This window comes from Myripristis murdjan, chromosome 24 (genome assembly GCF_902150065.1).
Source record: "Myripristis murdjan chromosome 24, fMyrMur1.1, whole genome shotgun sequence".
In the NCBI taxonomy this organism is placed as follows: Eukaryota; Metazoa; Chordata; class Actinopteri; order Holocentriformes; family Holocentridae; genus Myripristis; species Myripristis murdjan.
The window spans coordinates 23,335,108-23,350,543 of record NC_044003.1 but is presented as its reverse complement, the minus strand read 5'-3'; the positions used below and the strand labels follow the sequence as shown (position 1 = coordinate 23,350,543).

Below are 15,436 nucleotides of genomic sequence, written 5' to 3'. Positions count from 1 at the left end.
GTACATGTGTTTAGCGTGGTTGTGTTAGTGCGTGCATGCATTTTTAGTGCGTGTGTGTGTGTGTGCGTGTGTGTGCGTGGGTGTGCAGGATGAAGGGACGTAATTCTTGTGTGTTACCCAGGCAGGCTGCCATCAGTCAGGGTGAAAGTAGAGATGTAATACCGGAGGGTGAGGGAGTGCACTTTGCACTTATTTTCCCTTGCTTGCCTGCACATGCTCATAAACGCGAGCACACACACACGCGAGCACACGTGCACGCGCACTACCCAAATGACTCACTTTCGAAATTAAAAAGCTTAATTAGCATAGAAGCCCAGCACTGCATGGAATGGTGATGGTAAGGATGGAGATTTGTGTTTTCAATTTTTAAAAAATAATAACATTAATAAATTAATTTTCAAGTGTTGTTATTAGTTTTAAAGGAGATAACTCTTAGCTGACAAAAAATAATCAGTGAACTTCTCTACAAACACATTATGTAATGATAGCGCTCCAATTTTAAAGGGAAAATCCAGATATTTTCAGATTTTAAAAAAAAAAGTCAAATTCTAAAAATCTCTCTATGACTCTGCTTCTCTATCTCGCTCCCCTTTTTATTGTGTGCACTTTCCCCCCACTTAAAGTATAGTGATCCCCTGACAGTATGTGTTCATTCTGACTGCCTCCATACCCCGTGATACCTGAAAGATGTAATGCTGCTCCAAAATGTGTGTTCACGTCTGCTCTCGTCCCCACCCCGAAAAACCTATTACCCTCCCCTTTAAAGGGCTGACGCACAGAGCAGGGAGAGAGATCATCTCCAGTAATTCCATTTTACCCCTCGGGATTTTCCAATAAGTATGCTCTACAGCCATCTAATTTATGGCTACTGCATCTCTGTAATGCAGAAAGTGCAGAATCTTAGAGGAGTCTTGACACACGCTTTCATGCCATTTGTTTCTCTCCCCTTTTCTCTCTCTCTCTCTCCCTCTCTCTCTCTTTCGACCCCGTGATTTTGTATGTGTGTGAGTCGGAGGGGTGTTATGACTACGAGAGAGCTCGAGAGCTGTGTTAAAGCCTATTACAGTGTCAGCCCTGAATGAATACTGCAGCTGAGCCCCGACCGCACCGCTCACCTCTCCTCCACTCCGTCTGCTCCGTTCAGACTTACTCCGAGGAAGACCGGTCGCTCTGACACTCCCCTCGCATTTTACTTCCCAGCCTCGTGTTAACTAGCTGCGTTTCAGCCATAAACCTCAAGGCCTCGCTCAGTCAAGCGACATACTGCAAAAAAAAAAAAAAAAAAAAAAAAAAACTCCATTTCAAAGGCAGCCTGTGCAGTTTCAAATGGAAGATCACACCACTTTGTTTACTCCGCCTTAAAGACGAGGCGCAGCTCCTCAGGTTCATGTCAGGACTAATAACCCGTATAATTAAAGTATCACCTTTTTAAATTCCTGTCTTGAACCGAATGTTTTGATGCCAAATGTACACCGAAACATAAATAATGGAGCGAAATGCTCTTATATTTTGGGTTATGATGGGCGAAAGAGTTGTCCTGAACTCCTGAGGCATTTCTGAGTTCTTGCCTCCACTTTGAAACTGCATAGTCTGCCTTCAAGTCATTGCGTCTTATGTTCAATTCAGTTTAATTCAGTTCAGTTCAGTGCAACTTACTTGTCCATCAGAGTGGACAGTATGTACATTTTTAAAATCTTTTTTTTTTTTTCTTAAAAGAAGTGAAAAAACGCCAGGCGGATGGAATAATCTCACTTGCTTCCAGTGCAGTGGGGTTATCTCAGGTTTTTCACTTGTTTAAAAAAAAAAAAACATCATTTTTAACACAGAATATGAGACTAAATGATTGTTAATATGGAGACTTTTGAGGTGTACAGTGCGTATACAAAATCCTCTGCTTCTTGAGATACAGGTGTATTATAAAATATTGTTCATTCACAAGAGAGTCACCTTTATCAAGAGTTCTGTCAATCCAATATCCACCTCTCTTAGTGTGTTCTGCCCTGTGTTCACACTTGGATGGAGGTTTAGGCTTTCAAACGTTCCACCTGTCACCCTGTCCTTTTGTCCTTCTGAACATTTGACACGAGCCGCTCTCGTCCTGTTCAGGCAGCCCTGAAGTTCCCTATTTCACGCCTCGTGTTGTGGGTCCAATACGACAGTTCCCATCCCGGGCAGCAAACACGTGCGCAACTTGAATTATAGCATTGATAAATCACGTATTATCTCTTTATTTTGCAAATTTGACTCCTGATATATCGGTAGTGGCAGAACATAGAAGTGCAACCCATTTTTTAGTCCTGAAAGTGTAAACGCTGCATCTGAATAAGCCTCTATCTTAGCATATTTACTTCCACAGAATAAATGGCTTTGTAAGAACAAGCTAAATGTATTCCCTGTAAAATGGGCTTTTTTAGGTTGAAGGATGTATTAGGAAGCTGTGTGTGTGTGTGTGTGTGTGTGTGTGTGTGTGTGCGCGTGCGTATGTGTGTATGGTGCCCCCCTCCCCCATCTGCCTCTGCTCGCCTCCATTTCGACAGTCTCTGCTGATTTTAAGACTTTTCCTCTTGAATAAATGGTGCATTTTTCACAAACAAATTTCTTTCCCTGAGTGTGCCCATCTTTTTTCCTTATCCTCTCTCTCTCTCTCTCTCTCCTGTCCTCCCTCCTCCCTCCCTCTTTCACAATTTAAATTCAAGTCTGCAATCAGACGCAGCATAAATATCCACCTCTCTTAGAAGCTCCGGAAAGTCATTTCCATAACAAAAGTGCTCAGACAAAACAAACTGCCACTCTAGTCGGTTCCAATTGCACTAATTGACCAGGTTGATGAGCATGCTCCTGTTTTATTTTTATCTCTCTCTCTCTCTCTCTCTTATATTTTTTATAAATCTCCCTTCTCTTTTCTTCCCCACCTCCCTCCATCGCTTTAACCCAGGACAACACCTCCCCTTCCCCTCTTTCTGTCTTACTACCTGCCACCATCGCAGGGCTTTGGGCGGAAAAGGGCAATAACACGATGTGGCTTTTTGCTTTGCAGGAGGAAAAAGAGTAACTTCCTTGGTTTTTCCAGCCAATGTCCATCCAGAGACAAATGCCATTGTCTTTTCTTTTTCTTTTTTGTTTGATTTTTTTGGTTGTCCTTCTCCCCTCTCACCTCCTGAGTGCGCTCTAAATGACGACTAATGTCTCAGTTCATATACTACAGGCTACTGATGATTATTGCAGCGGGGACAAAGGCTCTGTTTAGGTGTGTTGGTGGTTTTTTTGGTGGGCGGGGTATCTCTTATTTAAAAGACCAAGGCACAGTCATGGAACAACCCAACCCCTCCCTCAGAAGGATGGCTGCTGGCTCCCTGTGGAAGAACTGTCTCGCCCTGCCTCCCTCCCTCCCTTCTTCCTCTCCTTTCTCTCCTCTCTCCCTTCTCTCTCCCGCGTCTCCACTCCAACCATTCTGTCCATCTGTCTCGTCTTGTTTGTTTGGCTGTCTGCGTCTCACCAAATGACGGTTGCTTGTCACGATCTCTAATGCAACAAACTGGCTCCAGCAGAAAAAGCAGAGAGAGACACGTGCTCCTGCACACGCATGCACACACACACACACACACACACGCGCACGCACACACACACACAGAAAGAGACAGAATGCTCTCCGTGCACTGCTATGAGTGACAGAAGCAAACAGCCTTCATCCATCTTAATGTAGGCTACTTTTCATATTGTTGATGTCCACAGCCGCAGGGAGAAAGATATAGCGAGAGCATGCATTCTGCGGGGCATTGATTCATTTATTTTGCCCTTGAGTGGATTATTGTTTCACATGGGACATTAAACATGGGTGGTGAGGCGTTATTTAACACTCTCATTCTTCCCCGGGGGGATCCTACATGTGGACTAATCTCGGCCATTTGATCCTGGTGAAGTCACAGTGTGGCCCAGTTCTGACAGCAGCCTCCAGTCCCACACATCTCAGGTTCTGCATTAGGATGGGGATATCATATTCTATTTAATTTGCCCATCCAAGCACTCTCAGGCAGCCTCTTACACCATGCCAGTGGGAGTGGATGTGCAGGAGTTGATATGCAGCACAAAGACGGCGGCGATGTAGGCACAAGAACAGCCAAAGTCCTCGAATGCAATCTGTCATATGTCAGTGCATGTCACTCTCTCTCTCTCCCTCTCTCTCTCTCTCTCTTTCTCACACTCTGTTTTCTGTCCTGTAGTTCATACACACCCGCTCATGTATGCATGTCCATCTCTAATACTATGCATACATGTAAACACTCATTTGAAAAGCATGCCGTCTGCCTACGTCATTTTTTTGTCCTACCAAGAAACAAAGCAATAACTTTTGTTTGCCTAATCTTTGTTCAGAGAGAACATTTTGTTTCAGATGCAGCACTAAAGTTGCATACAGTGCAAATCCGCTAGCCCCATAGAAACGTAGAAACCATCCAAAGTTCTATTCTTTTCCCTTTCCACTTTACGTTGTTATCTTATTGTGTAATGATTCTCTTATTTTCTCCCCACTCTCGTACTGGCCCAGGTTGGGTGTGTGTTATGGGTGTTTGTGTGTAGGCTACACAGTATCTGTCTCCCTATCCTGTTGTTGTTTTTTTTTTCCTCTCCCTCTCAGAGTACACCTAACTGTCTCTCTGCCGTGATTGGTTGGTCAGGTCAACAGGGGAGACGAGGAATGGGGAGAAGCTGGAGCTGAAGATGAGCAACATCGGCGCCGACGTGCTGGAGCTGCTGCTGGAGTTCGTCTACACGGGGTCGCTGGTCATCGACTCGGCCAACGCCAAGACGCTACTGGAGGCTGCCAACAAATTCCAGTTCAACACCTTCTGTAAAGTCTGTGTCTCCTTCTTAGGTAGGAACAGCACAGAGAACAGGAGGGATTTGAGTGGGGTTTTTTTTTGTGTGTGTGTTTCTGTTTGGTGTACAGTATTTGGTACATTGTATACTGTTACATCAGCTCTTCTTGTATAACCTTTCCTGATACGCGCAGTATCTGCAGCGCCGTGCATTTTCAAACGACATCGTGCTTCCTCACCATGCGCCACCTTCTTCTCTTGCGTAAGCCAAAAATTTTCTCACCGACTCTGGCACAGCAACGCTCTGCTTTTTGTCAGTTTTCCAAAGCTAGCAAGCACTCATGTTGCCGAGTGAGAGAATTCTGCCTGCTCACACTTTCAGCCGGGCACGGTGCCTCTGATCTTGTCCCAGTGGGCAGGACGAGGCACCGGGGCAGATTTATAAAAAGGTCAGGGAACAATTGTCACTTAAATGTCAAATCCTCTGGCCTGAACCATGATGGAATCGAAAAATACCACAACAGATTGATACTTAGACAAGGAAAGGAGAGTGGTGGAGGGCAGGTGGAAGGTGGGGCGTGGGGGCGAAACACACAGGGGCAGGGTTTTAGGAAGCCCAAGGGGTAACATGAAAGGCAAATGGCATGTTCCAGATTCCGGCGGGTCAGGTGACCAGAAAGCTGCAAATGTCAGGTTTTGCATTCCATTTAATAGAGATTGTTTTGGATATCCATAACACAGGGGATGTAATGGCTAGATGTTAGCGAAAAGGTCAGAGCCAGGAAAGGACTGAAAAGAAAGTAAAGAGAAACAGCAGCCCACATTATTGATTCATTTTTTTTTTTTTCCGCCATTTGGGGCGAAAGTACAGACATGTAGCTCTGCAGAGGAAACAAGGAAACCATTTGTTGACTTCATTGCCACTGAAACGTCAATCCATTCTTCCTCGACAAGATTCATGACATTTCGGCACATTAGAAGGAGGAAAGTACAGGCACAATAGTGTGTCCTTGAGCAAAGAGAAATTGATACTGTGTCAGATATTATTGAAGTTTGTAACAAATTCACCGAGGAGAAATAGCAAACATCTCCTCGACCTACTTCTACTACTTCTGCTTTCATTCAGAGAACTTCAGATTGAGGCAAATAAAAACTAAGTCACATGTATTGTGCCCCACTTACTTCCTCATAAGTTAGTGGCTTTTGGCCGTAAGCACAGGCATATGAAAATCGGGGCTTTAATCAAGGTTCTTTGGAAGAATCACCCGATATCATAACTTCTGTTTTGATAGCCAGATTTTTCAAATGAATCAGCAGCATGCTCCATATTTCAGCTCATATTAAGACTGTGGCCTTGCTAGTCAGTGGCAGTGCATTGCAAATATAAACACATTTTATGAAATATTTAGTTCCTCTTCTGAACCAGCACTGATTTTGCAGGCTATTTCCTTGGTTGATCTTGGATTTTTTTTTTTTTTTTTTAGCCAGTCATATGCAGGTATATGCAAAAACAAGAGGAAGTGAACCAAGTCACCAAATATGCACGTATGAGAATCAAAAACAGAAAAATATTCAATTTTTATGGAATATACCCTCCTGTTTTTCAGGCTTTCTATCCCACTTACCAGCCTAATAACCACTGATATATATATAGTTTAGTTTAGTTTAGTTTTATTATATATGAAAACAAACAAAAAAATATATAAAAATTACACATAAGACATGCAAAACATAGAGATTGAGAAGAAGAATAACTTGAAATGTGTAGGAAGAGCCCAAAAATAACCCCAAATGAGCTTGTTGGGTGGCCCTCCTAAAATGAGACATACAACATAAAAGCTAATATGAAAAATCATCATAACTAAGGCCTTGCAAGTGCCTAGGACAAGTGCGGTGAATATATTAAGACAATGAGGGGTCATTATGATGTTGCATTGCTTAACTGGTCAAAAAAGAAACGTATAGTAAGCTTGTTAAACAATTTTAGGCAAGTGGAACTTCCAGTTTGATGTGATAAGCAGTTCCTCTGGAGGAAGAGTATACTCACCTCCTACCCACCCACCTGGTAGTGTAACCACCTCATCACTACTGCCTCACCTACCAATATGTTCTTCTCAGACTGTCACACACTGAAGAAATTGTTGTCATGATCTGGCAACATAATATTGTCAGTGTCTTGGACATATTTGTCCAGAACAATGAGGAGCCTCTTCCTGTTTTCCTGCAAACCACCAGCCCAGTCGCGCAGAAGCACACCGCAGTGCCGTGACAAAAAACCTCCAACTACAAATGTAAACACAGATGCGCATATGCAGGGACTCTTGCACATATACACTCGCCCAGCACGGTCGAGCGCACAAAGTAAAACCCCATCTGCTCAGTCAAACAGCATAGCAGAGGGACCTTTGCAGCCAGCCTCGTGTTTTGCCCCAAACTCACACTTTGATGCCGCATGGAGCCCACTTTCATTTGGTCTTTGGCTTGGCCTGTTTTGTTGTGATTTAGCAGATGTTAGGTGACCTTTACCGGGTTCTATTTGTTTTGGAGGTGCTCCCGGGGTCTCTCTCCTCAGTGATATTAATCCTGGTTCGCTTCCCTTTGATGGCTGTTGTTTAATGAGACCTCTTGCAGTGGCCACTGACCATGTGTGCAACACCACCAGCAAATCTCTCTCTCTCTTTGTGCTGAACGGTGATGTATATGGATAATTAAACATTTACAATTAAAATGACAGGCATGGAACCTTTCATGCTCACGCGCACCCTCGCTGAAGCACTATAGACCATAGAATTGGCTCTGTCCCCGCTGGCCTGGCCGTCAGGTGATTTCATATACTCATGGCTGTGTAGGAGGCCCAGAGATCTGACAGGGCTTCTTTAAAGTGACCCAGCTAATCCCAAATCCCACTCTCCGCCATCTACTACCTCCTGCCTGGGCTATGAGCGATCGATTCCCCTTGTTGTTTGTCCCTGGAGCTGTTTTGAGTTATTATACTCGTTCTCCCTCAGTCTCAGGCAGATACACACCCCGATAGGCTATGGGTTTACGCTCCCTCCAGCCTCCCATTCTGTCTTTCTGGCTCCCTAGTTCTGTGATCTTTTGTGTGGATATATGAATGATGGGTTTTTTTTTGTCTTTTTTTTTCTCTCTCTTTGTTTCTTCCTTGTTTTTGTTTCTCTTGCTTTGTGCATGTCTGTCTGTCTGTCTCTTTCACTCTCCAACTTTCCTCCTGGACTCCAGAGAAACAGCTGACTGCGGCGAACTGTCTAGGAGTGCTGGCCATGGCTGAGGCCATGAGTTGCACGGAGCTCCATAACATGGCCAAAGCCTTCGCCCTGCAGAACTTCCCTGAGGTGAGTAGAGCATCGTTCTTGCTGAACGGACCATGCGCTGATTCCATTCCATTCATCTTTTATTCTTTATTTTTTATTTATTTAATCTTGTACTCTGTGGATACTGCTGAAAACTGTGAATTTCCTTCGGGATGAATAAAGTATCTATCTATCTATCTATCTAATGTCTCATGACCTGGCCCTAAATGTGTGAAACCACTTGGTCAATAAAACATCTCATATTGTGGTACAACTGCATGACAGATAATTCTGAAATTAGAGAAATATAAAGCATGTGTAACCGTGTGTTGCTGTGCATACTGCGAGCAGCTTTGTTGATGTGTCACTCTGCTCTGACAGAGGCTCCAGTTCCGTCTAAATGGTCTGCAGCTACAAATATTGGACAGGAAAATTATGTATTTTCCATCGCTAATGCCTGTCATAACATTACATTGTTTTGATGCGTTAACTCAGCAAGCTAGCAAGTTCTTATTAGGTAGCAATAATCAAACTTTAATGAAAAAACTCATTAAAATGACTCCAGGGCTTACCACATACCCAGCAATGAAAGATTTTGTTGCTCAGGCGTCAGTTTTTGTAATATTTACAATTGTTGTCTCGCAACAAAAAGTTGTAAAGAACTGGGAAACTTTGAATGGGTTTAATCAGCTTCTAGTCCATTTTGTACGTGCCAGGCGGAACTGTTTTTCATTAAACAAAATCACATTGGTAGGGAAGTCAACGAAGCACACAGAGCTGATCGGCTGCTGGCGGCCAAGAGCTGTGAAAATTTCAGTCGTGGGCAACTTTTCTTGGCCAGCGAGGTTGGTGATCGTTCACACGTTGGCTGAGTTTCCCCCTCGGTTGCTCAGCTCGGCAGGAACTGGATAGACTTCTGGTGATTTGTAGAGCATGTTGCCTGCAGCGCGAGTGCGGGCTAAGCACACCTTTGTTTGGAATAAGAAAACAGTTCTGGCAGGTCTTTGTTGTCTCCTGAGCTCATATCTAATGGAGGAATAGTGGATCTGTGAAAGGTTGGTTGGGTTTTCAGTCCGATAATGTAAATGCTAAACCTGCCTACAGGTGCACACAATCCAAAACACAAAAAAAATCTCTTCATACCTCGTTCACCATGTCTTTATTCTTAATATTTTATTTTGATTCCCATTACCTTTCCTTGAGGTCTTTCTGGGGTTCCACATGAAAATACACAAACAATGTAAAATTCACAATGTTTAATATGACAAAAATAAAACTTCTTCAGTGAGAACAACACTAATTAAAAGCCTTGAGAGAAAGTAACACTAATTAAAAGCCTCTACAGAGAGTAGTCAGCTGATCATCTTGAGCTTTGGACATGAGATCCTACTTTACTTATTATACAACGTAGCAGGAATCTAACCAGCTGCGCTTGTGACTCCTCAGGTGGCGGGCCAGGAGGAGATTTTGAGCGTGTCCAAGGAGGACTTGGTGGCCTACTTGTCCAACGACAGTCTCAACACCAAGGCGGAGGAGCTCGTCTACGAGACCGTCATCAAATGGATCAAGCAAGACCCCAACACCAGAGTACAGGTAACAAAAAAAAGGGAGATGATGAGGGAACAGGGTGTTTGTGAAGTGCGCACGGAAAAAAAAAAATTGTGTTATCACTGACAGCAAAGATAATGTCTAGAAATTAGTGTAGTTCTTCTGGTTTTCTATTAGCTGCATCTCCTTGAAGCGGTAAACGGTACACAGCCAAAATAAATAAATAAATAAATAAATAAATAAATAAAAACAGACAAGCGACTACTTTTTCTCTCTTGGCAGTGTTCATCACCGTGCTTCAGATGCAGCCTAACACAGCAGTTGTTTATAATCCCAGGAGTGCTTTGCCCTCAGAATGCGCTCTATTCTTAGTTTCACTTCATCTGTTTGTGACACACTGTACTACAGGCTTTAGATAGACCAACAAAAACAGAGGCAGCCACAGTCCTCTGTGAGTCAGTCTCATGCTTGTCTGGCTTAGCCCCCATTTACACCTGCTGTTTCATGCAGCTTGAATCGTGACTGTATCCTGATGCAATTGAGCCATATTACATTTACATTTGTTGTCAAACATGGCTCATCAACAGCCACATAGAAATCCAGTGACTCTCAAAAAAATGCAAATTGTTCCTCCTGAACATAGGCCTAGTTTTCTGTCTGTGATATTTGATATCAATTCAGATTTTTTTATTGTGATTTGAGCTTCTAAAATCTCCCACATTATTGAATTAGTCAAAATTTTCATGTATGTTATCAAGATTATTATGCACACTATTACTGTTACTCTCTGCATCTGTTTGGTTGTTATATTCATGGTATTCTGTTCTATCACCACATGACCGTCTTACTAGGAAAATGACTGGTGATTGTAGTAAATTAGCAGGTGATTATAACCAAAGGGCAGCCATAAGTATGAGTTGCAGGGTCAGTGTTGTAAAAAATGTTACATATGAACACAAATATTGCAATATTATCAAATACTGGCCCAAGCCTAGCATGTAGAGATTTTATGTTGTGGTGTGCAGAAAAATTTCCATTTACACTTGGCCAACTTGCGGCCACAGCAAGTATCAAACCACCTCCTGAGGTGGTTTAAGCCATCGGATTTTAATTCATCCTTAGACGTCTAGCATGCATTGGTATTGACACCGAGGCACAACAGGTCAAATTTCAACAAACGTGGAATCGATAAGCCTCAAGGTCAGTGCATCATCTTCAGCCCACTTTCATGAATATGAAGAGGCAGATTGATTGAAAACTACATAGACATTCATCCAGAGGCTGGAACCTCGGGTCATAGGATTGTTATGAATTCAAACCCTAAACCACGAATAAAAAGCAAGGCAGGATGGTGCTCTTACTTTAAAGTCTTTTATAGCTGTTTAAAAATGAGGTGAGATTGTTATCGGCTAAATTACATCGCTCCATCACTGGAAGCATCATTCACCCAGAATGATGTCTTCTCATCAGCCAGCAAGGGTGAAATGCTCTCATATTAGCCATATCACATTCGGGCACATAGCTGTGCAGTCAGTTTTTAAATTTTCTTAAGTATCTGAATTTTCACATTTTGGATTTAAACATGTATCATTTATCTGCCATGTGGCATTATAAGATTATGGTGAAATCCACCAGGCTTATTGAACTTTTTGCCGTGGAGGCTCTCAGAGTATTGAGTGCAGCACAAAGTAAAAATGATAAACAACTTACAGTCATGCCACTGAGTCATTCAGACCAAATAGCAGCGCCTGTCAGGGATGAGAAAGAGAGCACCGGCTCCTGCAGGTGTGAGGACTCCCAAATGAGAGAAAATGTGTGTAAAAAGTATGCATTTGATGTTTGATATTGGTGTCCAGAGTTCTTCCCCAGATTTTATGACATGGTGGTGCATTGCCAATGTTATCAAACACTCATACTGATATCAAATATATTGTGGCCCTTGTGGGATGACTGATATGAAATTTGACTTGGTGGCAAATTCACAAGCAGGCACAGCGAGACTGATACAGTTTTCAGCAGAACATAGGATCTCTGTCATCAGCGTCAAAAACCCGACTGAAGCCAGCTCTGTCCAGCTCTGTCCTGCAATCTCACACTCTAATGGAGAGGTGCAGAGGTGAGTTAGTCAGATGAAGAAGAACGGGGGGGAAAATGGATGGAACATTTCACTGGCTGTCTGAATTAGACACCGCATTGGTTCCCAAGAAAAGAGACCCTGGTCACCCTGTCTGTGCCGAATAAGAGAGTTAGAGCAAGAAAGAGGCAGAGCTATATGGAAACAGCAAGGGGTGATCGAGAAAAGAAGAAGAAGAGAGAGATGGTGAGAAGCTAAAGGTGGAATGAAAGAAAAAGCCCTCTGTCCTAATCTGATATTCAGCGGTTTGCGCCTCTGCGCAGTGCCATGACATCCAAAGAGCAGAGATGTGATTGAGCTCTCGGTCAGATTTATATATCTTGGCTGTGTGACCAAAAAAAAAAAAAAAAAAAAAAGCCGAGATGGCTGCTAGAGAAGAGAACAGAAGGGAGGAGTGTAAGTGGAAAACGGAGGGTAGGAGAGAATAGGTTGTTTCCATCAGGCCGCAGCAGAAGGTTATATGACCCTAATGGCTGAGTTTACACGCATGGTCCAGCACAGGCTCATCATTTTCACCCTCCCTTGCTCAGTCCCCTCCTGTCGTTTGGCAGAAGAGAGCGGTGGAAATCACTCCCGCAGAACCTGTGACACGTTTTAATGACATGTCAGGGCAGAATGTCACAGCACCGCTGAAAAAAGCTCGGAGCCGAATTTGTGTGCATGCGTACGCGGCGAGTGTGTGTGTGTGTGTGCATGATTTGTGTGGCCGTGCACACGCTGTTGGTTGTAAGCTGCAGGCTATAGAGTGGAAAAGTGGCATATTGAAGGCGCTGGGTAAATAATATGCAATTTTCTCTCTCCGCTATTCTGTCACTAACATCCAATGGCACCAGGAAACAGGGCCCGGACATCGCTTAGAGACAGAGTGAAAGCATTTGAGCGTTAATAATGGTTTGCTATGAGACACAAAGGAAGTGAACGAAACAAGAGAGCTGTTTCATTTTCTTCGATTGAGTATCATTGAAGGTGTGCCGGCCCGCCAGCGCGCAGCTGAAAAAAAGAAATCCAAACAGAGAAGCCCCGCTAAATGCCGCCGTTCGACTAGCAAATGTTTATTGTGGGCTGAGAAGAAGAGCCCATAAACGCGGCACACGGAGGACAGTTTCATCCTCAACCGATCGTGAAACTGCGTATGACATCTGAGAACTAAATCCAGTCCGTATGCCAGTGGCTCTGCACGTTGCACAAATATGGCTGTGGAAGAACCCGGTATCTCGCATTGTGTTTTGGTTTCAGAGGTGCTGACAGAAAAGCGCCCGTCCCTCCTTTCACCTCGCGGTCTCGTCTTTGTGGGATGACCAAAGACACATGGTTCCAATTATAACAGGCCAGTCTCTGCCAAAGCCCTGAATAGGACCTCCATTACGCTTGAGTTCAACATATTTCATAAGGGATCCTATCTTGCCAGGTGACTCAGCCTGACAAAAGAGGCTGATTAATTGGCTCTTTGGAAAGTGGCCAACTAATGTAACAGCTAAAAAGGACAGTTAATGGTGTATTTTCTTGATATAAAGGCCAGCCTCGCCATTAGAAAGGACCTGCTGTCCACTCATCAGAGGTAACAATGGCCAGCCCAGATATTTGCAGCTCCCAAGCCAATAGCAGTAAAAATGCATTACCTGTTATCCTTAATAGTTATTAGTTAAGTTATTATTTTTGTTCTTCAGTACAATTGTCCCTAGTAATGTAGTGATATCTGACACCTCCACCCAGCACTCATTGTTATCCTTTGACCAGGTGCTGCAATTTTAATTTAATGAGTTTAATCTCGGCCAGGCAGCAGGCTGGAGGAGATCATAGGTTCTGTCCTGTGTGTGTGTGTGTGTGTGTGTGTGTGTGTGTGTGTGTGTCTGTCCACGGCTAACCTTGCAAACTACTAGGCCTAAAAGTTTTCATGCACAGTTATGCCTATATGATGAAGAACCTCATATTTGTAGTGATTCAAAACCTTTGCAAAACGCTTACTTTTGCTATTTCTGTTGTCTCTCTTAGCTGTCTAGCTCGCTTGGTGATTTTATCCTATCATGTGCGATGCGTTTTTTTTGGTAAGTTTGCACACCGCTGACAAGCAAGACATCAGCACACAGAGCAGACACATGGGAAGAAATGCTGTAAAAAGCGTCAGAGCAGGGGGTTCAAACGGGTCACATGGCTTGATCAGGGGCGATTTTTAGGATTCTGAAACATCCTGGGCTTAGCCCAGAGAGAAAAGTTAATGTGCGCGATTGTTTTCATAAGCCATACTGCACATGCATGTTTTTTCATAATGCTTTAAATAAACAAAATAGGCCTTTTATTATAGCTTCGAATAGCTACCCAACTGCTGTACCTACCTGCTTATCCCCTGACATCTCAAGTTTCATTCATGTTATTTCAGACTAAAATAAATTCAAGTGAGACAGACAACTAGCTCACATTACCTCTTTTATTAGGGACCGAGCCCTGTGTATGCTCCACGATAAACCAGACTCAAATTTCAAAAGCAACCCATTGTATATAAAATGAAACGACAGAGTTGTCACTGACAGCTCTGTAGTTTTGCACTGACCGCTCAGCTGAAGCTCGTTGGGTGAATGACAGCGTAGCAACCTGGCGTTAACCCTCTGTATGCCAAATGCTATATTAGCGGATTTAATAATGATAATGATAATAATAATAATAATAATAATGATAATTTGTTGTTATTTCTATCTGTTAAAACACTGAAACTACAGCATAGGAGAAGCTTTGAGAGTGCAAGCGATCTTTCTGTAATTTTTTTTTTTTTTTTTACAGTAAATTAACATTCGGGGCTAATTACAAAATATCCAGGGCTTTAGCCGCGAATAAAACAGCCTAGTGACGCCACAGGGCTTGATGCTTCATGAATGTAAAAAATCACATGTTAAACAGCCGTCACTCTTTCGCACATCAGTGGACTGTTTGTGTGATCTTGTTGGGTCTTGTGTGTGTATAAGAAACAGAAAGAGACCCGCAACGGTAATTTAGAATTTTGCCATTTTAATTCATTCATCATCGAAAGCCACGTGACTTCTGGCAAAGAGCCTGAAATGGCTCACAAGCCATTTCATAAAATGAAACAGATACAGAGAGACAATGAAAATGAAACTCGAGAGGCTTTGGGAGTTTTATGGTGTATTTTCTATCCTGCACTCACAGTAATTTAATTAGTAATTAGAAAAGTGTTTGACAATACAGTTATCTCAGTTTTTGCTCAGCACGTATGGTAATTACATACGGCAGATAGTCCAAAAAAGGGGAGATATACCTGGCGAAAATCTGCAGTCGTCTTTTTTTTTTTTCTTTTGAAGGTTGAAATGAAGGAAGTTTTCCACCAGTCTTGAGAAAGGTTAATTGTGTTTTTGAGTCGAGGAGTTCTAAGTTACAAAAAGAAAAAAAAAATCCTTGAAGAGGAAGCTGAAGCTACAATGAACTGAAATGAACTTGAGCTAGGCCTCTGCCAGCGTGATCCGTGACAAATACATGCACTTGAAGTGACATAGCCCGGCAATGGAGATCGATGCACCAAGCAATTTCTGTTTTTTTGCTGCGCCTCTCTGCCTCTTCTTTTGTCTCTCTCACTCTCCTCCTCTCTCTCTCCCACCCACACACACACACACACATTCCTA

The 15,436-nt window shown here is 43.0% G+C and overlaps 1 protein-coding gene across 3 annotated transcripts in view; it reads left to right on the top strand.

Annotated features, from left to right (window-relative positions):
- klhl29 (kelch like family member 29) overlaps positions 1-15,436 on the top strand; it is a 222,630-nt gene that overhangs the window by 141,283 nt on the left and 65,911 nt on the right. For all 3 annotated transcript variants that reach the window (XM_030047294.1, XM_030047293.1, XM_030047295.1), the window contains 3 exons: positions 4,674-4,870; positions 8,055-8,167; positions 9,572-9,718. In XM_030047294.1, coding sequence (XP_029903154.1) covers positions 4,674-4,870; positions 8,055-8,167; positions 9,572-9,718 — 457 coding nt within the window. The remainder of the gene's footprint in view (positions 1-4,673; positions 4,871-8,054; positions 8,168-9,571; positions 9,719-15,436) is intronic.